A 27,753-nucleotide genomic window follows, 5' to 3' on the forward strand; every position below is an offset into this window, starting at 1 on the left:
CCCGAAATAGAGAAACAACAAAACACACACATACACACACACGGGCTTTTTCTTTTTTCTCTCACTCTTCCTCCTCAATGACCACGGACCGCAGGACCCGCGTATAACCGACATTTGCACTTCTCTTCTGCTGCTCTCTCCTCACCTCTCCTCCGCCCTCCCCGGTCCTCCCTCCTCCCTCCCTCCCTCCCTCCCTCCTCGGTGGGACCGAGAATGCCCGTGTTGTACTGACACAGTAGCGATACGGGCTGAGCAGACATGGAGGCCCGATTAACGAGGGAGGCCCGCGCTGACACATCCAGGCCCAGCTAACGGCGTGTCGGAGCGGATTTCGCAGCATCTCGGGAGATATTTACGGATACCAGTCGCCCCCCGAGGAGAAGCGGATTTTTATTTTCGCACCGAGGAGGAAGAAATAGAAGGAGATCCATTTCGGGTCTCTGTTGATTCAACGCAGCCGCCATTTTGTTGACAGTTAGTGTTTTTTTTTTTTTTTTTTTTTTTTTTTAAATAACCTACGCGGCGCCTGCATCTGTTATTTCCCCACCGCTGGATTATAACTCTCCGCATTTTTCGGGTGTGTTTTCCCAAGTCGTTCTGAATTGTGTGTCCCCCCTTTTGGAGTAGCGTGTGGTGATATATTTCCCCTCCTCTTGCCTTAGCTCCCTCGGCTAAGTGCAGCGCTAGCCGTCGTAGCTGAAATGTAGTAACACGAGTGCCTGCGAGAATGTGACGGAGACGCAACATTATGTGCATCACTTGTTCCCCGGGATTGTGTCACATTCGCCGCTTTTACTCAGATTATACGAAAGCTTCGGGGGGTTTTGCCGTTTCACGTTATAGCCACATAGGGCGTATTTATTAGCCCGAATCGCCCCGAAAACAAGCTGCTTTGATAGATGGCTAGTTAGCTGCCATTGATACGGAATGTAGCACTGGGGTTTGTCTGTTATTGGATGGATGTTAGCTCCGATCTGGTTACAAAAATCTTTCATACAATTCTGCAAACCTTTCGTAATGCACGGGTAATAATAAGCATCAAGCTACTATGCTGGCTCTATTACTTTACCGCTTTGACGGCTGCTCTTCTAACTATTAGTGGGATATGTATTGTGGGGTTTTTTATGCTTTACACGCTCCACCGTTGCAACTTTGTGTTATTATGGAGCTGCCAAGGTTAACAGCATTTCTAGGCGCCCCAGCTGTGTGCATTGATTTTTGTTTTTGCTTGAGAAATGTTGTACCGTCCTTATTATAACCTATTTGGCAGGACAAACGTGATGTGTTTTTCAGATTCATATCTTGACAGGCTGCACATGATGGGTGCACGAATCTGATCATGTTTTGGTTTTGCTATTTCAGCAGTTGGGAGATAATATCACATACAAAAAATATAATTATGAGGCCTCCACGTTGATGCACAAGACAAGACAACACAGAGCCAAATGATGTGAACACCGTTTCTGGACAATTTCAGAGGTGAGTGGACGCAAGAGATTTGATGTTTTTGATAGTATGTGGAGAGTGAGGGATCCTGTTTAGTCAATCACGTTTTATAGAGCTGTTTTCTATAGTCTTTAAGCATGTTTCATTATTCAGGTCTCTTCACGGTGTGCATTCATCCCAAGAGTACTTTGACAAACTGCAGGGGCATGCCACCAGGGCTGGGTTTCCTTTAGATCAAGACATTTAGTACAGGGATGAGTAAATAATGCATATGATTAACTGCACTGAAAATCAACGTGATAGCTCTGCAGACTCTTAAGTTATTCCCATGAGAGGCAGTGTTGACTGTTCATGAAAATGAAAGCAGACACCTTTAATTGGTCAACTGCAATTTTCTTTTTTTTTTGCATGACATGCACAATGACTTTCAAATAAAATAGTGCATGTGCATTTTGTGCACTGTATGTGGAGCTTGTTGGTGAACTTCCCTGAGCTGCAGCAGAGGATGTGTGACGGGTGCGGACCAGACTGACACCTGCCAATCTGTTCCGCTCTGTTGCTGCCTTGATGGAAGTTGTTGTCTTCGGGTGTATAACCGCTTCTTTCATGTTAAGTCATGATTTGCCACAGTTACACAGCCCTTCCTCTGTTAGACGATATAAACCACTGGTAGTAAGTAGTAAAGGAATTTGGCTGCCCCCTCCCTCTCCCCCCTGATCATAGCTCTGCCCTCATACCAATGGAGTAAAAGCCCTGGAAATGACAGGGAGCTCTCGGGGCAGACGCCAGCCCTCATGTGAATGATGTTGGGGGTGGGTGGGTTGGATACTATTGCTATGGCCAAAGGGAAATCAGCAGTTATGAACAACGTGTGCAAAAGTGAGGAGGGAGGGAGTAAGGGGAGGAAAGAAATGGGAGGGTGCGAGGGAAGTTGTTTACTACGTTCCTCCTTGCTCTGCGGTTCCTTAGCTCATTGGCCTGATATTGATTATTGAATATGCATTATTGATTATATAAATTTTTTCAACATTCATCGCCATTGGTGTATCCCTTTACCTTCTGGTAGTTGTACTAACAATGATAATTTATGACTGACTTTGATCATTTGGTTGTTCTGCTGTTTGACCGTGAAAATATTTGGAATTTGTGGAACAGTGAATACAAAAATACATCAATGCAATGCATAGTCCTAAAATATGGCTTAAAATAGTGATTGTGAATGTTGTTGCATTGTCAAGAAGAGGGAAATGTTCTGTAAATGTTTAGGTGAGCTGATTGTTTTGATGTACAAACGCTTGTGTCAGTAGCCTCTCACAAAGTTAGCTACTCCAGCAACTTATTTTCTGGAACAGCTGCCGTCAGGCAACGGAAGCGCCTCACATCACAGCGAGCGTTTGGTATAAAAGATTGAGGGGAGCATTTGTCACCATGTGTAAGAAGGACATGGGGAATAGCGCTGGTGGGGTGGGTGATGGGTGAAATGTGTTTTTGATTAAAGTAGGAACACAGTGACTTTAGTTTGTGTGCTGTTGCCAGTGCTCTCCAAGTTTGCGAAATAGAGGAGGAAGAGGATGGAAGGGCTTAAAGAAAATGGGGCAGGAGCACAGAGATTGATGGAGTGTTAAAGAAAAGAGGGAGGTGTGATTTGAGTTTGGTATGTGGGGAGGGTCTGAAGTTTTGAGGCAAAGTGGAGTGAATAATTGAAGTAAACAGAAAGGAGGGCGTGAGGGACTTTCAGCTGAGACTCTAAAAATGTGTTTACTGTGTGGTTCAACAAAAAACAATCTCTACTACTGTTTTCCACAATCATCCAAAACAAACATGGTGCAAGACAGCATGTGGAGCCGACTCCTTTTTCTCTCTCATTATGTCGCTTTACCAATGTGACGACTTTCCAGAGGCTCCATTAAGTAGCTCCTTTAGTGCTTTTCACTAATGTAGGGTGAAGAGAAACCGCCGGCACATTGACGCTCTATCACTCACCCTCAGTTGCTGCTGGGAAAGGCGGCCGGATCCTCTGCCTAGTCCCAGAGGACCCAATGTGCTGAGGTCACAGTTCTGAATTGCCTCCAAATGACTTCACCCAGAGAAAGCACCTGCTTGGGGGCGAATCGGCATTAAATCACTCAGTGACCACGGGGAGCTGCAGACAACTTCATTGAATTGGGATGTCCTCTAAGGAGCACAATTAAGAAGCGTGCTGCTCTCTTCCGTTGCTGTCCTGATGTCGGGTGTGAGCAGTTTGCCACTGTCATAGACAACCGTTTTTGCTGCAGTTAATGAGGGTGCTTCAGGGATTGCTCATTCGGTATCTTACGCTGTAACACTTGGAAGGATGTGGCAGTGTTGTGGGATTAACTATTGACTCTGGGCCACGGGGGCTTTGTAGATTGCAGCTGGACAATTTGGAGTCCCTGTGCCTAAGGTTAGATTTCTCAGGTAGAGGAGCTTGCGCTGTGTAAATAGGTCACAGATTGTTGGAGGCGCTGAGGACAAGCACATAAAAAGTCACCCAGACAGGACGAAGGACACTCTCCAAGCAAATAGATGATAAAAATTGTTGCCCTCCATCTGCCTTCCACCATCATTCATTGTGGGACATTTTATACTTATCAGTTGTAGGGCACTGTTTAAAACTGTCTCTGTTTGGTTTATGTTCTACTTCAGCGACTAATGTGGATTTTTTTTCTCCTCTCCTCTTCGCTTTCCTTTTCCTTTTTTCTCCTCTCTATACCTGCCTCTGTCCCACAGTTGAAGGACGGAGAAAGAGGGCTGGACAGCCAAGGAAGGAAAAGAAGCCACTTCAAAACAAGGAGAGCTTCACTTTCACCTTTAGTCCCCCCCTCCCCCCCCGTCCCCCTTCCCTTCCCCTCCCTTCATCCCCAGCCCATCCCCAGACAAAAACTCTACCTGCTTTCCACAACATCCACTCCCAAAAAAATTGCACACACCTGGAAGTTCTGATGGATCAAAAAAGTCAGGGGAGAACCGCAACTCCTCCTCCTCTTCTCTCTGGTGCTGCCGCAGGGGAGCGAGAGAAGGAGGGAGGGGGTGGAAAGAAAGAAGAGGAGGATGACAAGAAGAGGGACAGAGAGAAGGAGGGAGCTGTGGCCATCTCTGCTGGTGCAGGAGGTGCAGGTGCTGGAGGGCCAGGGGCTGCTGGTGGCGACCAGTCTCATTTTTCCATCAAAGAAAGCAGTCTGTCTGAGGGCAACGTCAAACTTAAAATTGGGCTCCAAGCAAAGCGCATGAAGAAGCCCCCAAAGATCTTGGAGAACTATGTTTGCCGACCAGCCTTCAGAGCGACTGTGCGGCATACAAACCGTGGAGGAGGCGGTGCACGTGGGAACCGTGCTGGGACAACCGGCGATGGGCAGGGCAGTCAGACCCAGAACCCTTCACAAGGCAGGGAAAAAGAGAGGGAAAAGAGTCCCTGTGTAAACAAACCACCAGCTTCATCATCTTCATCGGCTCCTTCTACTAAAGCTCCTACACCACCTCCTTCTGCTTCACCTTCTGCCAACCTGTCACCCTCCCAAATGAATGGGAGTGCTCCAGCCAAAAGGGTAAGGAAGAACAGCTATAATCTTAAGTCAGCTGATGCAGGAATGAATTGACATTTCACAAAAAGTGACCATTCAGTCATGAAATATTTGTTATTGATATTTTCCATTTGAGTGTCTGTGTGTGTGTGTGTGTGTGCGCGTCTGTGTGTGTGCGCGTCTGTGTGTGTGTGTGTGTGCGTGCGTCTGTGCCTCTGTGCTTCTGTGTCTGTGTCTTTGTGTGTGTTTACCCTACTTCCTCCCAGTCAATAGTGAGGCTGTGGTTGACAGCAAAGCTATACCAGTAATCCCCATGTTATTGCACAAATAAAGAGAAGTGCATAAATTGTCCTTTAGTTTTCTTTGTGTTTGACCGCCTCTATTCACCTCGCACCGCCCCTTTCAATCTCTTTTCCTCTGCGTTGTCCATCCTCTTTCACTGCCTGGCTTGGCCCTCTCCACCCCCATCCCTGCATGACCCCTCTCTCTCTCTCTCTCTCTCTCTCTCTCTCTCTCTCTCTCTAGCTCTCTCTCTCTAGCTCTCTCTCTCTAGCTCTGCCTCTCTGTCCCCAATCTGACCCTGATAATTGTAATTGAGTTGCATGTAACTTCCCCGCACTGACTTGTCCATGAAACAGCATTAGACTAAAAAAATTATCAATGAGGTGAAAATGTAAAAATGTAAAACAAAGTCAAGCAAACTTTGATTAAGTTTCTAGCATCATAATGTATGGTGTTCGTATTCATCAGACAGTTTTTGGTTTCATCATAAATGTGCAGACAATTTCAATTTACGTTGAAGACATTTGAAATGTAATTCTTTAAAATGTATTGACATTTGATTGAGGAAAAAAAAGAACTCACCAAATTCTCAACAAATTAGATAAAGTTTCAGAAAGATTTCAGATTTCAAAAGTGAGAACAGTAATTTTTATTCTTCAATACATGTTATGAGTAAAGACTGTCTGTGTGCTTCAAAATTCTAAGCTATTAAGTGCAGTTAACTTTGTGGCTTTGATCGTGAAACTTGGTCGTGTGTGTGTTAATGTTTTTGTCACAAGAATTGTGAACCTTTCCGATTGCAATGACTATCTACTGAGTATAGTTTTGTTAAAATGTAGTATTCCTCAGTCAAAACATGAAATTAGGAAATTTTGAAGTTTAAATGTTGAAAATGTATTTTATATGTATAAGTTGTAATTAATTGAGACGTTTTTCTTTGTTTTTCCAGGGTCCACCAAAGATAGACTGCAAGTCTGATTCAAAGTCAGACACAAAAGCAGCTACCACAACATCTGAGAGACCCCTTAATCTTCACCGTCCTCCCTCCGACAGCAAAACCCATTCTACTGGAAAGAAAACCCCAACTCCACAACCCAACCCACGGACATCTTCACCTTCTCCACCACTACCTGCATCAAAGGAATCCACTTTTGAGGGTGTTAAGCCTCCTCAATACATCTACAGCACAGAAAGTCAGAAAGACAAAGACAAGAGTGTTCAAAGTTGGGGTGCGCCCACAGTCACTGAGAAATTAGCTCAACTTATAGCTACCTGCCCACCATCAAAAACTCCAAAGCCACCCAAACCTGCAAAAAATGATGCCACTCCTCCTCTCCCAAGCTCAGGCTTTATGGCACCTACGGCTAAACAACGAGACAGGGCCATGGCCAATAGGAACACATATTCAAGAATGGTTCATCTTTCTCCACCACCTCCTGTGTCCAGACCACCCGGTCGGCCCTATGGTTCCAGGAACAAAGATATGTTAACAGAAAATTTTTCCACCCTGACACCATTGAGGAAGGAGGACTTTGATGGGGCTGGAAAAGCTAGTAGCAGTAGTGGTACCAACAACATCAGCAGCAGCAGTAACAGCAGTAGTCGAAGCAGCAGCCCAGCATTCACCTTTGGCAATAGCCGCTTGTCAGCTATGTCAAAGGACAGCAACAATGACAACAGCAACAGTAGCATTTCAAAATCACAGTCGCGTCCCGCTCATTGCCTACCCCATATGAGTACCCCATCTTGTCCTACTTCATCCTCTTCCTCCACCTCAAACGAGCAGTGGACAGTCAGCGCAGTGAGTCACCTGGGCTCCCCGGTTCCCTCACAAGGACATCATGCACGGGAGTCCCCTACCCTTGCAGAGGAAAGCAGTGTAAGTGAGAGGGAGCAGGACGGGGACAGCCCTAGAGATTTAACCAAGTGCCCCCTTATAACAGGCCTAGGAAAGCCAGAGGGGAAAGAGAAGGGGATAAATAATCAATCACTGCGAGTTGAAAGGGGTAAAAGCTCTAGTCCAAGTAAGCGGAGTCCCAACCAGGACATCATTCGACCATGTCGAGCTAGCAGCTCCCCTGAGTCTGTCAGACAAAGGGCACCTTCTCCACCGGATCCAGATGATGATGATGATGATGACGATGGCTCACAAACACTTCTGAGAGACGATTCTCCAGATTCATCAATAGACTCTCCTGCAGAACAGGACAGCAAACCCCTTAAAAAACGCAGGGGAAGGAAACCTCGCTGGTCCCGTATGATGAACAAAGTTCAGAGTCATAGAATAGGAAATGACAGTCTCTTCAGTGAGAGCAAATCCCTCATGCCTTTATCATCTGGCCTGGAAATTCTACCGCCCCCAGTTAAAAGACCTGTAGGCAGGCCACCCAACCCAAATAAAATCAAACCAAATCCTGTGCTACAAAGTCCGATGTCACACTTGTTCCCATCCCAACCGAAAAAAAGGGGAAGGCCAAAGTCCAAAATGCCAACACTTGATGCTCCAACCCGGGGGAACCTCCCTATGAAGCTGGCCCCCTCCAAGGTGTTTTCATCCATGTTGAAATCCAAAGAAGAACAGGACCCACCTGTTCTTCACCCAGAGGTAGACCTGAACCCTCCTAAACCAATGCCGAGAAAACGTGGACGTCCCAAGCGCCTTCCACCTACATTACCCCAAGAGGGTCAGCCTCCAACATTGGCTCCAGAACCAGGAGACATGGGAGACAAAAGGTTCCGCAGCAAAGGAAATGGGCAGCTTATAATGAAAACTATAATTGGCAAGATCAACAAAATGAAAAGTGTGAAACGAAAACGTATTCTTAGTCAATTCCTGTTAGGTCCAAGGACAGAAGACCCCCCTAAAACCACCAATAGTGGGGTAGTTGGCTGTGTTCAATCTGCAACACAATCATTGTCCTCCCTGGCTGCTTCTTTTGGGGGGAAGTTAGGGCCACAAATCAATGTCAGTAAAAAGGGCACAATATACATGGGTAAGAGGAGAGGCCGTAAACCAAAAGCTGCCTCACATGTCACAGCTACAACACCACCACAAGAATCCTTTCTGTCACCAAACACCACATCCCCTCTTCATCACCATCAGTCCCAGCAACAGCACCAGCTCTCCTCTTCAGAGGTCTTTCCTTCCCCCTCCCTTTCACAGTCGAGTGGAGGTCACAGTCCCATCAGTGATGCCAGCTTTGTGGAGCCAGGCTCAGTGCACTTTTCAGGTCACTCTCACTATTCTAGCACTCATCACAGCCACAATACATTTTCTTTTCCACCTCCAACCTTCTCAGCCCCTAATCCTCGCAACCCAGTGCTCAGTTCAACGTCATCTATGGCCACTGCAGCTTCCCAGAAAAAGTCATCTTGCCGTGGATATCATCACCACCACCATCATTACAGGCAGCACTACCATTATCATAAGCTTTCCCCTCCTAGACCACTTCATCCCACCTCCCCTGCCCCCCTCAGTGAGCTAAAAGAAGCCACTCCGTCACCAGTCAGTGAGTCACACAGTGAGGAGACCGTGCCCAGTGACAGTGGTATAGGAACTGACAATAACAGCACCTCTGATCGTGGTGAGAAAGCCGGTGGGGCAGGTAGTTTGGGTGGAATTGGGATGCCACCTGGGATGGGCAGTGGACTACTAATGCCAGGAGTCATGGGTTCAACAATGGGTCCAGGGATAGGCCTCAATTCCAGAGGCAGACGTCGACACTCCGCTGTGCTTATGGAACATCCCTCACCCTCTCCATCACCTCATGGGACAAGGTCATCTCCTGATCCCCGAAGACCTCACCCTGCAGCGCCTGCTTCCTCCTTATTAGGACACAAGGAGAAGCATAAGCACAAATGTAAACGTCGTAGTCATGGATGCCCTGGCTATGACAAGCTTAAAAGACAGAAGAGGAAACGCAAGAAGAAATATTTGCAGTTGCGCTCTCGGCGGCTTGACCCAGACTTTCTTGCAGAGCTGGATGAGATTGTCGTGAGATTAAGTGATATACGGATAGCTCATCGTACTACAGGGCACCGACACGGCAGTGGAATAGGCATGGCGCCCGGTTCAAGCAGAGTGCCAGGGGTGGGGAGCAGGGTTGCTGGAGGGATAGGAGGTACCGCTGGCCCTCCTCCACATCACTATGTTCACAGAGACCTCCTACCTACAATCTTCAGGGTTAATTTTGGCAGCTTCTACTCCCATCCTGCATACTCTTGTGATCCTTTGCACTATGTTCGAAAGCCAGACATGAAGAAGAAAAGGGGAAGACCTCCCAAACTGAGGGAGTCCATGTCAGAGGTTCCCTTTGTACCTGGGCTTGGATTTCCACTCTCCAGTGGAGGCTTCTACCACCCTTCCTACAGTGTTCCTTACTCGTCGGGGCCCTTGGGGTTGAGCTATTACAGAGGTTTCCCCCCAACAAGCGCTTTGTATCCCCACCCACACCATCAGTCACCCCATGCAGCCCCATCCCACCACTCTCACCACTCACCATCTTTCCCCCCTCCTCCCCCAACATCTTACATGCACCATCATCACCCTTCACATCTCCTGCTGAACCCCTCCAAATTTCACAAAAAAAAACATAAACTGCTTCGACAGGAGTTTTTGGGAGGAGGACGGTCTCCTGTTCTTTTCCCACCCATGTCTTCTGAGCTTTCCTTCAATTGGCACCACAAACATAAACACAGACACAAACACAGAGAACGCTGTGCAGAGGAGGACAGGGAGGAACCACCAAGAAGTGGATCAGGGAGCCGAGCTAGTGCAGGGATTTCAGATAGTGGAGCACCGGGTAAAGGGGAGCGAGTTGGGGGTATGGGAATGGTGGAGTCTTTACAGCGATGTCGCTTTGGACGAGATACTCCCAGCTCCAGTGCCAGCAAACAAGCTGCTACAAACACTGCCAACTCCCCTTCTTCTTCCTCATCTTCCTCAGCAGAAAGGTACAAGCGCAAAGAGAGCTCCATGTCCTGTTTGGGACCTTCCAGGCTTGCTCTGGGTAGCAACTCAAAAAGCCATCACCCAGTCGAGTCTTGGTTTAGGATGGGCAGCTCTGATGCAGACTACTCTAAGCTTTCACGGAGTCACTTGGCATCTGGCCAGGTTTCGTTCTCAGATGGACGTGCAGAAGATCCAGCAGGCTGCTCAGACAGTGACGATGAGGAGCCCCTCACCCCCACAGAGGATGTAGGAGCTCATGATTCTCCAAACCTTACAAATCTATTTGCCTCCGCTCTCACTCGCACTTCACTGAAGGGAGGCAGGAGTAAAAAGACTGAGGTAGTTACAGAGAGCTCCAGCTTTTCCCACTTGGACCGGCCGATGAGGAAAGACCGCTCAACCTCAGCAGAAAGGAGAGAATTGGGTAAGTCATAGTTTGGTTAAATAATACTGTAAAACATATCTGAATGAATATTTTCATATACTATACAGTAAGAATAGTAGGTCAGAGCTATTTACAATAATAGATTGGATAGTTCATTCTTCACACAACTATTCACTGTGCTTGTGACTTTGATGGGCTGTTCACCAATGTGTTTGACCTTAATCAAATGTGACATTGTTGAGAGTTACCAGAGTTAATTGTGCACCAAATTCATTTTCCAAAAATAGTCTAATGCCATTGCATTGTAAGTACTGTGTGTGCATTTTTATTGGTGATTGTCTGATGAGCTTTATGGCTTCGCATGGCTGTGGTTAAAGTGCCTAATTTCAATCAATTAAATCCTGCACTGATTCCTGGGTCGTGTTTTTGGCCAATAACCCTTTCAGACATTGCCACGTGGAGCATAAAGTAGGCTCTCAATCGTTGCTTGGTATCCACACATTGAAGTATGTGTGTCTCCTGAAAATCCTTCAATATTTACTGACCGCTTGTGTCGAGGTTACTACTAGAGCCATCTATGCCTCAGTTGTATGCAATTATGATCAGTTCTATCTCTGTGTCCTCAGCCGTTTACCATCTGAAAAAATAGAGCATGAAATGAAAACAGCCACTTATTGTAGTTAAAAAGAAAAAAGAAGTCCCCCCCTTCAAAAACTCTTTGACAACCCCTGTGAATACACTGTCTGACATTTGGTAGCTCTTACTAGTGGTTATGGGCTTGGCAAAAAAAAAACGCATGTGTAATTATTTAACTGTGCTCCTCCGTGAGTGAGGAGTATGGCCACAGTTGGCTGCAGTTGATACAGCACTTCTACGAGAGTTCATCTTACACAAGGGGTGGAGTATTATGTTAGTGTGCTATATTTAGTAGACTTTTCCCTCAAAAGCCCACAAAGCGAGGCCTCGTCCTAGCCATCAGTACACACAGCACCTGGGCTGAATTCACGTTGCTGATGCAAAACACAGCACCTCCGCAGTGATTCGGCTTCATCGGTTTGAGTTTGAACGTCTCAACGAATGGGGCGCTCATGTCTGTGTTTGAGCAATTGCTGGGCCAGTGTTTGTGAGTATGACCTCATGTTTGTATGCATGACTGTGAGTAAGATGACAAGCTGAACGGTCCCGGTTGGGGCAGCATGGTGCAGTTCAAACCAAGCCAGGCTAATCCTGGATTAGAGCACAGGACGTGGGGTCAGTCAGCGGTCACAGACGGCACTGCAAAGGCAGGGGAGGCCAAGGGTGGGGAGTGGTCGCACACATGCAAAACAAGCAAGTAGTCACAGAGGTAAATAAATGCACACTAGTAGAGAGGTTTTTGCAGAGAGTGATGTGGAGGAAAAAGTGTTTCTGTGAGGTCAAGGATAAAACTGGTATAAAATAAGCAGGTGTGAATAGGTCGATTTGTATCCAAGTGTGAACATTTTATAACATTTACAAAATAAACTGTCAAACAGTTGAATGGGAATGGAGCAGAGTTTAAATTAATTATTGTAAATTGGGGGGGGTTACTCCTCTTTGATTTTGTCTCACCCTTTGACATCTGAATATCATGTGATGGGTCCTTAATGTCACACATCCTGGACAAATGTCTTTGCACATAATGGCCGTGTTAAACCGCTATTATAAGAAGTATAGCACAGGCGTAATGTTCGAACTGATGTTTAATGCATAAATTGCACCATGTGTTTTAATGAGTCACTCTGTAACAGTTTAGCATAATTTCATCTGTGTGAGAACTTTACACATTGACGAAGTGTTACAGTGTGCTGGTTTGACCGTGTCGTTTTCTCTTTGTGTCATTACTATTCAAATCTACTATCATAAAAATGACAAACCTATTTGAGAATGGTAAAAAAAAATATATGTGGGAAAAAAAGAACAGGAGGTTCTATTTAGGAAAAATAATTCTCAGTCAGTTGAACAAAGTAATTTAAGTAACGAACAAATGAAGAATAAACTCTGATATTACAAGTAGAATACTAGATGGTCAATGTTCTTTCAAGACTGATGAAAACACTCAAGAATTAATGGATCAAAGATGCATTTTTAACATTAGGCATCACTGAAGGTAACAGAATTTAAGGACGTTTTCCTGCTAAAGCACATGAGAGTAGACAGAATGGTTAATATTACAATCTGTCTACTATATTTGAGGCCTGGTCAGTTCTTCTGTCCATCAAAGGGCCTTTGTTGAAATATATGAGTTATTTGAGAAATAAAGAGAATTGATGATAACTGTATAGGAATACTAAGGACAAGCAGAGGTGACTAATATACATAATATTGTGTCATACAGTTTCCTGAGGGCTGACATCTGAGTCCAAAAGCCATTCATCAGGGACAATCATGTCCATGATTTGTAGCGTTAGTATCCAAAATAATTTGCGGTTTCCCTTTTCAGGATCATCAGGTATTCACACACGAGGAATTGCTCTCTCTCCCTCCGAGGAGCCAGAAGGATCACTGCACCACCGGCATCAACACCATCACCAGTCCTCACTCTTTCACTCCCACGGGTTAGCTTCCTCCTCTTCCTGCCTCTCTCCCTCTCAGGACTGTAGCCTGGATGCCTCCTTGCCCCACCACTCTCATCGGGCACAGCCATCCAAACACAGCCTGCACCACGTCAACAAAATCCTCCGGGCCAAGAAGCTGCAGCGACAGGCCCGTACGGGAAACAACGTAGTAAAGAAGAGGGGCCCCGGACGTCCCAGGAAACACCCGTTACCTTCCCCGCCACCGTCTCCACCCCCTGTGGCTGAATTGAATCAGGCTCGGCACAGAGACAGAGGGGGAGAACGGCAAGCTGGGGGAAAAGGCTGGGAGAGCGACACTGTGATTGATGCTATTGAGTCAGTAGTCCAGGGTCAGAGTAAAAAAGGTCAGAAGAGGAAGCACTGGGAAAGAGATGGTAATGAGGAAGAGGAGGAAGAGGACAGAGAGGTACAGGAGGTTGAAGAACAACTGCCGGACAGAGAGGAAACCCTGGGCAACCTGATGGCACGGCCAAAAACTGTGACAGGAAGACTCTGGCTCAATCAAGATGAGCTCCAGCACTTTCATGGGTAAGCAACTGCAAATGAACATCCATAACAGAAACTTTCTGCTCTGGTACAGAATTGAGTTCTGGCATGTACAGAAATATTTATTAAGTCCTTTTACTAGATGAAAAGTCATGCTTCTATTTTTAGATCAATGGAAAGCAAGCCAGATGGCCCCAGCTCCCCGGAGCGCCCAAGCGCTGTCCCTGAGGAGCAAGCTCCACCTATCCCCATTCCCACCCAGCGGGAGAAAAGACCTGCCCGGCCCCCAAAGAAGAAGTTCCAGAAAGCGGGGCTTTACTCTGATGTGTACAAGACTGAGGAGTGAGTCGCGGAGAAATCCCAGCTGATGTTTATTTCCGATTGCAATACACCTTTATTTAATTTTCTTTTTTTTGCACTGCGAGTGAGTCGCCTTCACATTTCTTTCTCTTCCTCCTCCACAGCCCTCGGACTCAGCTCCTGCAGCTAAAGAAAGAGAAGCTAGAGTACATACCTGGGGAACATGACTATGGATTGTTTCCTGCTCCAATCCATGTTGGTGAGTCTTAAACTGGGTTACATCTCAGATTTCTTTGTGAGTTATATTTCAGTATCCAATGCATTATTGTAGATCATGTAATAATCTTTGGCCCTTTTCCATTTTCTTATTATATTTAGATGAATTTAAATTAGCTGTTTTACTTTTATCAGAAAGCACATAAAGCAGTTGAAAAACTATTTGTTAGTCCTTTGTCTGGGAGCATGATCATTGTTGTATACCCTTGTAATATAATGAAACCTACATCCTTCCTTGAGGAAATCATCTTAAGTTTCAGTTTGATAAGCTCTCCTAATTTCCTGACATTTCTTTTCTAGGGAAGTACCTGAGGCAGAAGCGCATTGATTTCCAGTTGCCTTATGACATCTTGTGGTTGTGGAAACACGATCAGGTGATCAGTCTTTACGAGCAGTGTTTTTTGGGTGTTTTATATGCTCCGATGACAGACCAATGTATCGTTTGAATAGTTAGAAGCTCGATAATAGTCGTATGAGTACTTATCTGTATGTACTTTTCTGCTTTTCAAGCTTTACAAGAGGCCTGATGTCCCCCTTTATAAAAAGATCAGATCAAGTGAGTATCTCACTTTGTTTGTTTTTTAATAATCCAGTCAAAGTGTAGTATTTGTCTGACTACTTCATAAGCTTTAATCATTGTTTGCAAAACAGTGAAGATCCCTACTGCAAATCACATTTTATGAATGTGGTAAGACCTTTAAATGCCAAATGCTAATGACTTGTTTGTATTACAGACGTGTATGTGGATGTAAAACCTCTCTCTGGCTACGAAACAACTACATGCAACTGCAGACTTCCTGAGAGCTCTGCTGAAAAGGGCTGCTTGGATGACTGCCTGAATAGGTAAGAAGCCTCCAAAGAAAGCATAGTTTTGCAAACTCTTTGATTTACTTCTGTATTTCTCTAAGAATACCATTGTAAAGTTGTTTGTTTAGCGGATTTCAAACATGGTGTCAGTATAAAAGAAGCCTCGACCTCATTTCTCATTGTTTTTGACCACAGGATGAGCTTTGCCGAGTGCTCCCCGAGCACATGCCCATGTGGTGAGCATTGTGACAACCAGCATATCCAGAGACACGAGTGGGTCCAGTGTCTGGAGCGGTTCCGCGCTGAAGGAAAGGGTTGGGGCATCCGCACCAAGGAGACTCTCCGCTCTGGCCAGTTTATCATTGAGTACCTGGGAGAGGTGGTTAGTGAGCAGGAGTTCAGGTGAGACAGTCAACACTGTCACTCTGCACAGATGTCTTGTTTTTCTCCCATTTTGTTTGTCTCAAGTTTTAATTAGAATTTGAGTGAAAGCCTTCCAATAACGTCCCTCTGCATGTTTTTAGGAGCCGTATGATGGAGCAGTACTTCGCCCACAGTGGCCAGTACTGCCTAAACCTTGATAGCGGCATGGTGATTGACAGCTATCGGATGGGCAATGAGGCGCGCTTCATAAACCACAGCTGCGACCCCAACTGTGAGATGCAGAAATGGTGGGTGTCATGGCAGCTTCATACCACTTCCATACTAATGCTCTTGTGGCAGGATTGGGCTTTCACCAGAAGCCAGATTAGGCTAAACCTTTTGAGGATTAAGCTTGAGCAGTTGCCACAAGTTGGTTCTGATGGCTGATTGAGTCAGGCCTCACATATCATAAGTTTATTGGCTTTGATAGCCGTAATGGCGTGCTGTGTTTGCTCTCATCATGGAAAACTTATAAGTCTAAGTTGTTACTTTTCTCTATATTGTGACAGTTTGACATGCCTGGTTGCATTTGTCACAGAGGATGTTACAGCATCGTATTAAACAAGTAATTTTGTGGACGTGTCAGAAAAGCTAATTGGGAACCATTCCAGTGTGATAATTCAGTATTTTCTTTGTTAAAAGCTTCAGTCGCTTAAGGTTAACAAACTGGAAAATAGATCAGGATATTATCTAAATAGCTTAGCGTAATTGGTATCTCTTTGTGTCGGATGATTTGGGTGAACTGTGGTTTTTATATTCTTTCTGTGAATAGCAAAATAAATAGAGAGAATACAAAGGGAGATGCTGAGTGTAGAGATTAAACTTGGCCACATAAAGTCTTACAACAGCAATAATAGTTTAGACTCCTTACTGCTTGGAACTGTGAATTAAATACCCTCAAAATTTAAGAAGTTCTATCTATATTTTTAAAGCCTCTTCAAGATGCTGTTTTTTATTAAGCTCCACAATTCAGTCTTTTATAGGAAGTCACAGTGTAGTTTAGACTATATTTGTTGCCTTGGCTTGTGTAACCTACACGCTGGCCATAGAAGGGGCACGTGCAGCAGGTGCGCTTCACTGTAAATGAGAAGGCCCTACCTTGAAACTCCAGCCTTATTAATGTGGTCGTGTGGTGGTAATCTGATGAGATCACCCCACTCCTTCTCTGCCAGCTTTCAGAGACCTTAATGGCTTAAAGTCCTTTGCACCCTGCCAAAACAATTCACTTGTTTCCTGAGGGTTTGTTCTCACAGCAAGACTAAATCCACAGCAATTGGAGACCTGGCTGAGTGGAGCTCCCTGTTCCCGTCTCTCCAAGCTGAAGCCATTTTTTGTGCAACTTAAGTTTTTGCCATGACTCTACAAGATGTGTCGCCGGTGTTTGGAAGTCTACGGCGGTTCAGTATTAAAGAAGAAATGACCTGCACGAGTTTAGTACCATTCTGTACCCTCTGCCCTTCAGCACAGAGCAGCTTGTAATCTAGGGCACTGGTCTGCGGCGTATGTGTGTGCTTGTAATGTAGAGTGGCTGGGCTGAAATAAAAGACTCCACGAGGATGGAGGATTTTCAGCACAAAGCCCGACGAGTCATTCATCTTGTCACAGAAGAGAGATTACATGCAGCCGGCTCTTAGATACAGCTGTAGTGCCTGAAGACAATGTGCTGAACTAGCTTTTTACCCCTATAGAACGAATAAATTATCAAGTGGCTGGCAAACAGAATAGTGAGCTTTATTCTTAGAAGAATGGTGAAAAGCTGGCGCTGTTTCATTTGGAGAGCAGGGGGGGAAAGGACATGTTGAGCTTTGGCCACACCAGTCCTTTTTCAGTTTTTGCTGCGCGTTAGGAGACATTTAATGCTATTGTCTTAACAACAATAATCTAAACACGCATGAATTCATGACGTAAAACCTGACGTAAAGAAGAGGGGCTCTGATTAGACAACCATCTGAAACTGACAATCTAAACTATTGAAAAAGCTGTCCTCTTTGTAGATCATAGTTAAAATGTTGGACATTTCGATTTTCTTTTTTTGTTATCAGTGAACTGCTTTTCTTTCCAAGTCTTTCGAAAAAGTCTTTCTAAATCATTTGGTTTCTTTGACTTTGGAGTGCAATATTCACGGGGATTATTTTATTTGTTTATTTTTTTTTTACATTTGTTGTGCAGGTCGGTGAACGGGGTCTACAGGATCGGTCTCTTTGCTCTCAAGGACATCACCAGTGGCACTGAGCTCACCTACGACTACAACTTCCATTCTTTCAATACGGAGGAGCAGGTAGATTGTTAACTGAGACGCATACTGCCTCATTTCTATCAAAGTATCTCACTAACATCCTACTGTTTACTTCTGCCCCCTCCGCCCCACAAATCTTTTCTCCGTGACCCTGCAGCAAGTGTGCAAGTGTGGTTCAGAGACCTGCCGGGGCATCATCGGAGGGAAGAGCCAGCGTATAAATGGCTTGCCCCCGAAGACAGGAGGCACTCGGAGGCTGGGTCGACTAAAGGAGAAGAGGAAGTCCAAACACCAGCTGAAAAAGCGGGTGAGTGTTTAGTCCACATAGAAGAGATTTTGTCTCGTTCATAGTTTACAGCAGGGGTGCCCAAGTTCAGTCCTGGAGGGCCGGTGTCCTGCATGTTTTAGCTCTCTCCCTGTTTCAGCTTACCTGAATCTAATGGTGATGTCATCACCAAGGTTGTGAAGAAGCTCAATAACGAGCCCCTCATTGCAATCAGGTGTGTTGCAACGGGGAGAGAGCTAAAAGATGCAGGACTCCGGCCCTCCAGGACCGAGTTTGGGCACCCCTGGTTTACAGTTTCAAGTGGGGGGGGGGGCATGTCTGAGAGGTAAATTTAACGTAAACTTCAATAAAGTAGTCTTTACCTGCTTGTTTTAGCAGCTTCACCTTGTAGTGATTAGTGACTATAGTGAACCTTTAACTGCCTCAACCTTTTAACCGTCTAAATTGTTGCCTGAATGGTGGAAGATGTGTGTCCACGTCTGGTTTTGTCTTCTTAAATGCCAGGTGCAGTTTCTATGTAGGACACAATGCTTCTTTGTCTCAAAGGTACTCTTAGTGGGCCACAAGGTTTCTAAAAGAGTAACTGAGAATACCTTCAAGGATAGGATTTTGGATTAGGCTCAAATCTTTTGACCTAAAAGGTAAAATATACAAACTAATGTCTTGCATGTAGGACTTTTCCAGTCGTCAAGTTTAAATCTTCAGAATGCATTTTATTGAAAACTGAATTTGACAATTAATGCTACTTTCTTTAATTCAGGAGGAAGAATCAAGTGACAGCAACAAGTTTTACCCTCATCTCATGAAGCCCATGTCCAACAGAGAGAGGTAAACACAATCACACGACTGAGGAAGAATGGTAATGAATCTGTTACAGATTGTCAAGATTTATTTACACAAGTAATTTTACTGAAATCCTGAATTGAAATGATTTTAATTTAATTGCTTTTGCTTTTTTTTTTCTGTTGTTACATTATATGCTGGTATAGTAGCAGTATGTAAAACAATCCATCGTGAGACACTCATCAAACATTAGATGTGAGTTGACGTTGGCACACTGACACATTGTCTTCACGCTCCTGTCGTCTCTCCTTCAATCACCAGAAACTTTGTGCTGAGGCACAGAGTGTTTCTCCTGAGGAACTGGGAGAAGATGAGGGAGAAACAGGAGCTGCTGAAGAGGGAAGGCGAGAGAGAGCGGGACCCCGGCAGCCTCTCCTTGTACACGCGCTGGGGAGGAGTTATTCGTGACGACGGCAACATCAAGTCAGGTGAGTGTGCACGCCGGAGGCAAAACGGGAGACACTCATCAGGCATATTAGGTGAACCGCGATGGGCAGATCACATTTTTGTGGTTTGACGTGTAGACCATTCAGAGACGGTCTTCTGTACACCTTTTTGGATGAGCGGTAGTTTTAGTTAGTTTTGCATCTTGAACAAATCTGATCCTTTTCCTCTTCATGTTGTTATCACCAACACATCTACAATAAACAGCTTATGTGATATTTCTGAATCTTGAATGTTTTTCTGTGAACACTGAAGATGATTGTATGTGAAAATACCAGTAAGATCAGCAGTTTGTGAGCATAGTCAGACCACCTTCTGGCACAAACTACTACATTATCAAAGCTACTTAAATCACCTGATTATAAAATCTGCTTTAAACCTCAATATGTATTTGTTGGAACCACTGAAAATAAATTTGGTTTAATTTTTGGGGTGTAAGTGATTTGACTATTGAGTTTTGTAACTGAAAACGTGCGTAGACATTAATGCAGGCGTCTCATCTTCCAGATGTCTTCCTGACGCAGTTCTCAGCTCTGCAGACGTCGCGGTCGGTGCGCACGCGGAGACTCGCTGCCGCGGAGGAAAACACGGAGGTCACGCGCACTGCTCGCCTGGCACATATCTTCAAGGAGATCTGTGACATGATCACCAGCTATAAGGGTCAGTGTGTTTCCGTGTAATGTGGGTGCGCAGCTAAGAACAGAACAGTGAACGACATATTGTACTTGATATTTTCTGCTAATACGGACTATTCCCTCAGTTCTAATTTCCTTTTGTTTGACCGCAGACTCAGCTGGCCAGACGCTCGCCGCTCCACTTTTGAACCTCCCGTCCAGGAAGAGGTAAGAATGCAAACCCACATGTCGACTTGCTCATTCATAATATTTGAGTGTTTCCCAGACAGCAGTTGTACTTTATCTTTTCCATCAGTGTGCAGCACCCACACACTGTAACAGTTTTATCTCTCGTCACACATTTGAGCCATAACAGTCTGTGTTGATTCTTGTCCAGAATTGATGGTAATCAGTTGATGTCAAAACAATAACAACTGAATGCTCTTCCTCAGCTGAGTGATACAAAAGCTGTCATAATCAGTGATTTGGCACCCACGACTCTTGGATGTGATATTTATTTTGCCTAAATGCATGTAATATATTCTGGAAGTGCTGTTTATTTTAGGGTTTGTTTTTTGTTTTTGTTTTTTTCATGTAAGAAGTAATCCCCTTGTCTTTGTGTGCCATCAGGAACAGCCAGTATTACGAGAAAGTATCTGATCCTCTGGACCTGAGCACCATCGAGAAGCAAATCCTCACCGGCCATTATAAGACTGTTGAAGCATTTGACACGGACATGCTCAAAGTGTTTCGCAACGCTGAGGTAGGCAGGTGTCACATTGACTGCTACCATGAATGCACACTTGTTATTTGGCAGCTCAGTGCTACTTGTTGCTGGTGGAAGTACAGACTATTTCAAAAGTGAATAGTTACAAACTTTACTGGTCATTTGATAGAAACTATGGAATCAAGGAGTGGAAAATGTAGACACACCTTCCTCCTTACATTGGCATTTTTTTTTGCATGTAAGTGTAACTGACTGCAAAGACTCAACTACTTAGAGTTGATGTGTTTACTGTAGTAGCACCTGTCACACAAATAAGTCAGACTGGTGTTTGGTAATGAATATCATGAATCTGTTGGTTTATTCAAGTCACGCCTAAGTCAAATATGATGATAACATGAGCGCTGCTGCAGCTGCTAATCCAGCACTGACAGAAGCACTTGAGTCGCTTGAGGGTGATCCCAGATTCTTTAAAGCTCTCAGCATAAAGAAACCTAATCAAAACGATTATTTAAGCTGTTACTGTGTATTACCAACACGTTGTTCCTCTCACTCAGTTTGGGTGCTACTTGATGAGTGCGGATCCTCTCCACTCACATCGCAGGCCCATCTGATTTACTTCTGTGTAGCGTAGCATTTTAACAAGAGCCACTTGAGCGCTCTAAGGGTAGCTTACTCTTCCACTCAGAGAAGTTTGAAGTGGACGTGGAAATTAGTGACACCCTTTTCACTTGGAGGTCTTTTTTGTTGGACAGAGGGAACAAAAGCTTGACAGGATTGTGGATTATTTTAACATCAGGGGCTGTGGTGGTGTGGCCTTGCTTAGGGAGGCTTGGCTACTGGAAAGATGGTTTTGAATGTGTTGTTCTGGGTGAGCATGTGTTGTTCTGGGTGAGCAGCACTTTGGTCAACTGAGTTGTTTTTAATAGTGCTTTATAAATAAATTGGATTGGATTGAATGACCTTTGGCCTACAGGATATCGCCCCGAGACCTTCAGGCAGATTAACTTGAAGCCTCGAGTGAGTCACTGAATGATGAGTGTGTATCTCTGGGGTCAAATGTGTACTCTTGTGCTATGTTTGATTTTCTATAAGTCACAAACCCACTGGTTGTGGGGTCTTGTCCTCATAACACACAATCGCACTCACATTCTTTACAGTTATGTCACTTAAAAATCTCACTCTCAGCAAAAAGATAACACAGGTCCATTTGCTTCGTCTTTTCCCTCCAGAAATATTATGGCAGGAAGTCATCGGTGGGCAGGGACGTGTGTCGACTGAGGAAAGCCTACTACAGCGCTCGTCACGAAGCCGCAGTCCAGATCGACGAGATTGTCGGCGAGACCGCCAGTGAAGCCGACAGCTCCGACTCGCTGGAGCGCGACCACGGTCACCACCACGGAGGAGGAGGGGCGGGGTCTCACGACAAGGACGACGACGTCATCCGTTGCATCTGCGGAATGTACGAGGACGAAGGCGTGATGATCCAGTGCGACAAATGCATGGTGAGAATAAAACGGAGTGCCACAGGAAGAAACGGCTCACAGGTTACACCTGTTTCACTGAGTGCAGTTCTCTGGAGGCCAATCTGAAGAGTACTTTGTCAAGGAGATTTCCTGGGAGACTGCAGGCAGTGCTTTGTGTTTATTATCTGTTATTTTTAGACAAAGAAAACAAGGACACAAGCATCTATGATGAAGTTTAAGTTCAGAAAGTTTGTTCTGAGTTTCATTTTTTTTTTTTCCACATTCACGTGACTCAGCATTTGTGTTTTGTTTTGTCAGGTGTGGCAGCACTTTGACTGTATGCGGCTGGAGACCGAGGTGGAGCACTATCTATGTGAGCAGTGTGACCCTCGGCCTGTGGACAGGGTGAGTCCCTCCTATCAAAGAATGGCTGTTATTCCCCAGTTTGTTATTGTCTCTTAGTAGCCTATAATTGTTGCCACCTTCTGCTGATCTTGCTTCAATATGCTGTTGTCGTTACAGGAAGTTCCCATGTTGCCTCAGCCCAGCTACGCTCAGGCTGGATCCATCTACTACATCTGCCTCCTCAGAGACGACCTGCTGTTACACCAAGGTATAGTATTTAGAACACTCGGAAATGTTTTTTAAATATTTGGTGAATCCTTGTCAACAGTTCATTTGTGGATTTCCTTGTCTTCTTAACATGTGAGACTACCAGTTTTGGTCTGCAGAAATGGGGCTGGTACCCAGTGAATGTCAATATGGTTATTTTAGCTATGTTTTAATACACAATGTGGTCAGACCAAGTCAACTGAGTAAATAAAAAAGCCCATCGATCATTACCTTGACATGCTGATCTGTCAATCCAGAAGATACATATCACTATCTCCAAGTGTTGTGATAAAAAATCATCAAACAAGAAGATAAAACTGTCTGTCATGAGGACCTGGGTCATTCCCCACGAGTCATTAAATGAGAAGGTTTGACTAAACATTTTACTGGAACTGGAACTTGAAACGTGCGGCTTCTTCAGCCCTTCTCCTGAAATCACTGCTCCTCCTCGTGGCATATTTGGCTTTAAGAGCCTCAAATGTTTTTGCCTTTGCTTTGGATGTCGTGTACAGAGTATTATATGAAATCACACAATGGCTGTTTGTGATGAAGGTGCAGCTTGGCAACACCACAAATCAGAGGTTATCAGGAGCAGTGAGGTGTTTTAACTGGCTCAGAACTTTCTACCAGATATGGGAAAATACTCAGGCGAAAAATCGTCATAATTTTTACCTGCAAACTTGTATGAAATGTGAGATGTTAGATGCTCCACAGTACCTGCCATTGAAGCCGTCACTTTCTACTGATGTATATCAATGCAGACAAGTAAGCTGTCAGTGTGTGTTGTGTTACAGGTGACTGTGTGTATCTGATGAGAGACAGCAGACGCACACCCGAGGGTCAGCCTGTCAGACAGTCTTACCGTCTGTTGTCTCACGTCAACCGAGACAAGCTCGACATCTTCCGAATTGAAAAACTTTGGAAGAACGAAAAGTAAGTACAACAGTCAGTACCCAGTCTCCACTGGCACTAAAGTTACTCTCGAGTTTAGAAGTGTACCTGTAGCTGTGATCGTGTTTTAAACGGGCAACTTTTCCTGTGATCACTGAAGGGGTGAGCGGTTCGCCTTTGGTCATCACTACTTCCGTCCTCATGAGACGCATCACTCTCCATCACGGCGTTTCTACCAGAACGAGTTGTTCCGCATGCCGCTCTATGAGATCATCCCCCTGGAGGCAGTAGTGGGAACCTGCTGCGTCCTCGATCTCTACACTTACTGCAAGGGTACGAAAACACACAGCAGTCCTACTAAACATGCTGCTTTGAATCACAAAACATAAACTCTGATTTGAAGTTTCAGTCACTATTTAACAACAGCTAATATTTGCATGCTTCCTTTCCATTTTATATTCCTCTGACGACATGTGTTTGTCCAACAGGGCGGCCGAAAGGTGTGAAAGAGCAGGACGTTTACATCTGCGACTACCGCCTGGACAAGTCGGCTCACCTGTTCTACAAGATCCACCGCAACCGCTACCCAGTGTGCACCAAGCCATATGCATTCAACCACTTCCCCAAGCGACTCGCCCCCAAAAGAGACTTCTCGGTGAGCGGGGCGGCTGCAGCGGCGGGATCTGTTACTGATTTATAAACACTGGGGAGTTATTTTAAGAGTGTGGGTAATATTACAGCCCGGGGCCGTACGTTGGCTGTGCACCATATCTCGCTCACTGTGCTCAGAACGGCTGCTGCACAATCTCAGGTGCAGACTTGGTAAATTAGAAGCAAATGAGAAAAACATTATTATCGTTATCTGCAGGAAACCACAGCCAAATTCCTGATTTTTAATTGGAACGCTGCTGCTTGCATGTGATTTTTGATTTTATTTTATTTTTTTATTTTTAGTTTGGCAAAATGAGCCTAATAAAAAATGTGTTTCTCATGCGAGCACACAGAGATAATAGCGAAGCTTCAGGCAAAGCAATTTCCTACTCAGAACTTAATTTTTAGTTGAATGTTTTGTTTTTTTAATTCACTCAATTGTTATTTCCACGGTGAGCAGGATTGATATATTTCACCACATTGAGTTTAGGGGGGCATGCCAAAACTTTCCTTTGTTCTTCAACTGAGTTCTTCCAATGTATTGCACATTTACTGGTGTTAACAAAAACCAAAAGCGCGTGTGGAACCTATTCAAGCAGAGACTCATTTTGCCATTTTACAGCCTCATTATGTTCCGGACAATTACAAGAGGAACGGCGGCCGATCAGCCTGGAAAAGTGAACGACCCAAAGACGCCGGAGGCTGCGACGACGACGGCTCGTCCTGCGACCGGGGTGAAGAGTTCCCGCCAGAGCTGGAGGAAGGAAGAGGAGCCGAGGATGACATGGAGATGGCGCCAGACGACTCGGAACTCCTTTCAGCCAAACCGCGGCGGACAGAGGGAGAAAGAGAGGGAGAGGAGGAGGAAGACGAGGACGAGGAGGAGGAAGGACAAGTGGCGGAAGAGCGCAAAGAGCTGGAGGAGGGTCCGACCGAGAGGATAGGAGAGATGCTTGAACTCCCATCATCCTCGGCCTCCTCGCCGCTGCACCACCCGCCTCTGGGCAGGAGGGAGGCCCAGAGGGAACGACTGAACAAGATCCTCCTGGATCTGCTGCACAGAACTCCCAGCAAGAATGGTGAGGGACCGGGAACAAAGCAGGGGGGTAGGTCAACAGATCATCCAGGGTCGCTGTAACGCGCCATCTCAACACTCACATGCACAATATGTCGCCAGATTAATGTTGCTAATGCTACTTTGCTAGAATTTCGTAGTGAGCGTTCACTGCCGCGTCACTGATCGCTGCCCCGGTCGCAATGTTGGTATCCTTAATAAAATAATCTAATGTTCTCTTCAAAAATTATATTAAAGTTATTGCTTTTTGGTACATTTTAAATTTCGGATTTCACTTCAACATTCCGTCATATCATAAACGCTCCACTGGTTGTGAGACGCAGATAAAACGGCATCGAGTAAATTTGTGGCAAACAAAAGTTGGGGGTTTTTGTTTTTGTTTTTTTTATACGACTCTCAAATTGAATGCTCAACTTTTTGTTTAAGAAAAGTGACCAGACACACAACATTAACACATTGCAGTTTTGTCTCATAGACTTCACTTAGACCACGAGTCCTGCTTAAATTTGATTTTTTTTTTTGTCTTAATTTGCAGTTCTGGTTCATTTATTCTAAAGAATGAACACAGATTCAATAGATATTTCCGTATTTATATTGTCCAACATAAAATCCATCAATTTTAACCTCTTATCGCACTTAGTCAATGAAAGCCGCTTTGGAGGCTGTGATTAATGACCTGGTCTTCCTTTATCCTTTAAAATCAAATCTGCTGGACAGACCACAAAGACGTGTTTTGAGATTTACTGTTAGAAAGGAGATTGTTGGCGCTGTCGTATTTTAAGCGCTTTGAGGCTGAACACATAAATAAAAAAAGAGACACACTTCTGCTGTTCCCTGTTTGAGTGCACGCTCCTAAATCCCTCTCTGTCCCTCCCGTTCTCTCTGCAGCCATAGATGTCACTTATCTCCTCGAGGAGGGCGCTGGGCGGCGGCTGCGGCGGCGGACGCTCGGGTTCGGCGATTTTGTCGGCAGAAAATAACGTTTGTACGTGCCTGTCAAGCACACTGCCTTTCACCACCGCGAGCGAGGGGCAGAAAATGGAGAGACAGCGAAAAGGGAAATGAGCATTGTTGGTTATCCAACTATTAAGGACCACAATGTTTCCCTGGAGGCCTCTTCCAGTTTACCTCTTCCAAGACTGTAGATCTCACATCTGAGAGGGCGGAGGGGGTTTGGAAGCGCTGACTTCATGGCTGTTTCAGCTTTTGCAGCGTTCTTAAGGATCAAACAGAGAGAGCTGATCCAGACTTCTTGCTTATTTAAGTATCATGCAAAACCTCTTTTTTTTTTTTTTTCTTCTTTTTTTTTTAACTAAACAAAACAACCATAGGAGAAATCACCCATGCACTTAAAGGCATCGAACATTACAAACATGGGTAGATGAATTCCACTAGCGAGCAAGAGAAATGAAACAAGTGGTACTGAATGGGGTTAGAGACGAGAGGAGGGGCGGAGGGAAGGAGGGAGGGCATTTCATTTCAGTCAGCGGGGATGTGAAAGCTGACAAATTGTTCCCCCTAGTGGGACCTAGCTGCAATGAAACAATGTGAGTGATGAGAGAGGATCTGCGCCAGGAGCAAGACGAGAGGAGAAAATGGCACAGAAGACAACAGGATGAGCGCCGTGCTCAGATGCTGCTCTTAGAGAGAGAGAGAGAGCGAGAGAGAGAGAGAGAGAGAGAGAGAGTGTGAGGGAGGTGAACTGCACTTTTGGTACCATGGATATTGTGAAGCTCTGTGTAATGTATCTATAATGAAAACACACTAACACAGTATTGGATGATGCAGTCGGAAAAAAAAACAAAAAACAAAAAGCGCGTTAAAAAGTCTATTATCTTTTTTCCTCTTATACTGTAGTAACTCATCTAGAAAGCAGAGGCGGCCTGTGGTGTGTTTGTTTTTAGAGTTAAAAACACACAAAACGAAAAAAAAAAAAAAAAAAAACTGAACATGAACACAAACACACACTTGTGGTGTGTTGGTGTTTAAAGCATAGGGAGCCGGAGGAAGGTTACGTGTGCGCTTTTTTGTCAGTTCAGGAAAAAAAGTGTCTTGTTAATATTTTTATTTTCTCGTGAGGCAAGTCAGCTTCGCCCCTCGTTTTTGGAAGTAACATGATTCACCAGCTTAACTAAATCAGGCGGGGAGGGGTGGGGTTGGGTGTGAGGGGAGGGGGGGGAGGGGGTGCACCGGCTTCAACTGTAACGCCTTACACAGCCGTGCTCTCCGACCGCCTTGCGTGCGAGCGTGTGTGCGCGCATACGCACTTATCGTGTGTCTGCACTCTGCCAGATTTCATGAAAAAAAAAATATACCTTTTTAAAAAAGAAAACGATTAAAAAAAAATAAGGGCTCGATGGCAATTAAGTTTTAAGAAAACTATGGAAAACAATACTTAACATGAAATGTATCGTGA

General features: G+C 44.9%; 1 protein-coding gene across 1 annotated transcript; it reads left to right on the plus strand.

Moving 5' to 3' along the window:
- Positions 1-203: 203 nt before the first annotated feature.
- ash1l (ash1 (absent, small, or homeotic)-like) lies at positions 204-27,245 on the plus strand. The gene is made up of 27 exons (XM_080484642.1): positions 204-577; positions 1,363-1,479; positions 4,198-5,012; positions 6,220-10,645; positions 13,068-13,731; positions 13,858-14,031; positions 14,154-14,248; positions 14,566-14,639; positions 14,776-14,821; positions 15,000-15,108; positions 15,268-15,474; positions 15,597-15,743; positions 17,665-17,773; positions 17,889-18,038; positions 18,778-18,845; positions 19,122-19,288; positions 19,812-19,964; positions 20,092-20,146; positions 20,549-20,681; positions 21,875-22,147; positions 22,427-22,513; positions 22,631-22,721; positions 23,515-23,653; positions 23,772-23,944; positions 24,100-24,266; positions 24,885-25,341; positions 26,226-27,245. The coding sequence occupies exons 3-27, from the start codon at positions 4,410-4,412 to the stop codon at positions 26,315-26,317; spliced, it is 8,859 nt and encodes a 2,952-aa protein (XP_080340768.1). The 5' UTR covers positions 204-577; positions 1,363-1,479; positions 4,198-4,409; the 3' UTR covers positions 26,318-27,245.
- The last annotated feature ends 508 nt before the right edge of the window (positions 27,246-27,753 follow it).

Source organism: Lipophrys pholis (genome assembly GCF_963383615.2).
Source record: "Lipophrys pholis genome assembly, chromosome: 17".
NCBI lineage: Eukaryota > Metazoa > Chordata > Actinopteri > Blenniiformes > Blenniidae > Lipophrys > Lipophrys pholis.

Excerpts from the sequence above, each read along its gene's own strand:
- ash1l (XM_080484642.1), top strand. The coding sequence starts at position 4,410 with ATGGATCAAAAAAGTCAGGGGAGAACCGCAACTCCTCCTCCTCTTCTC. Across the intron at positions 20,147-20,548 it reads AACCTCCCGTCCAGGAAGAG|GAACAGCCAGTATTACGAGA; the intron begins GTAAGAATGCAA and ends GTGTGCCATCAG. Across the intron at positions 25,342-26,225 it reads CAGAACTCCCAGCAAGAATG|CCATAGATGTCACTTATCTC; the intron begins GTGAGGGACCGG and ends TTCTCTCTGCAG.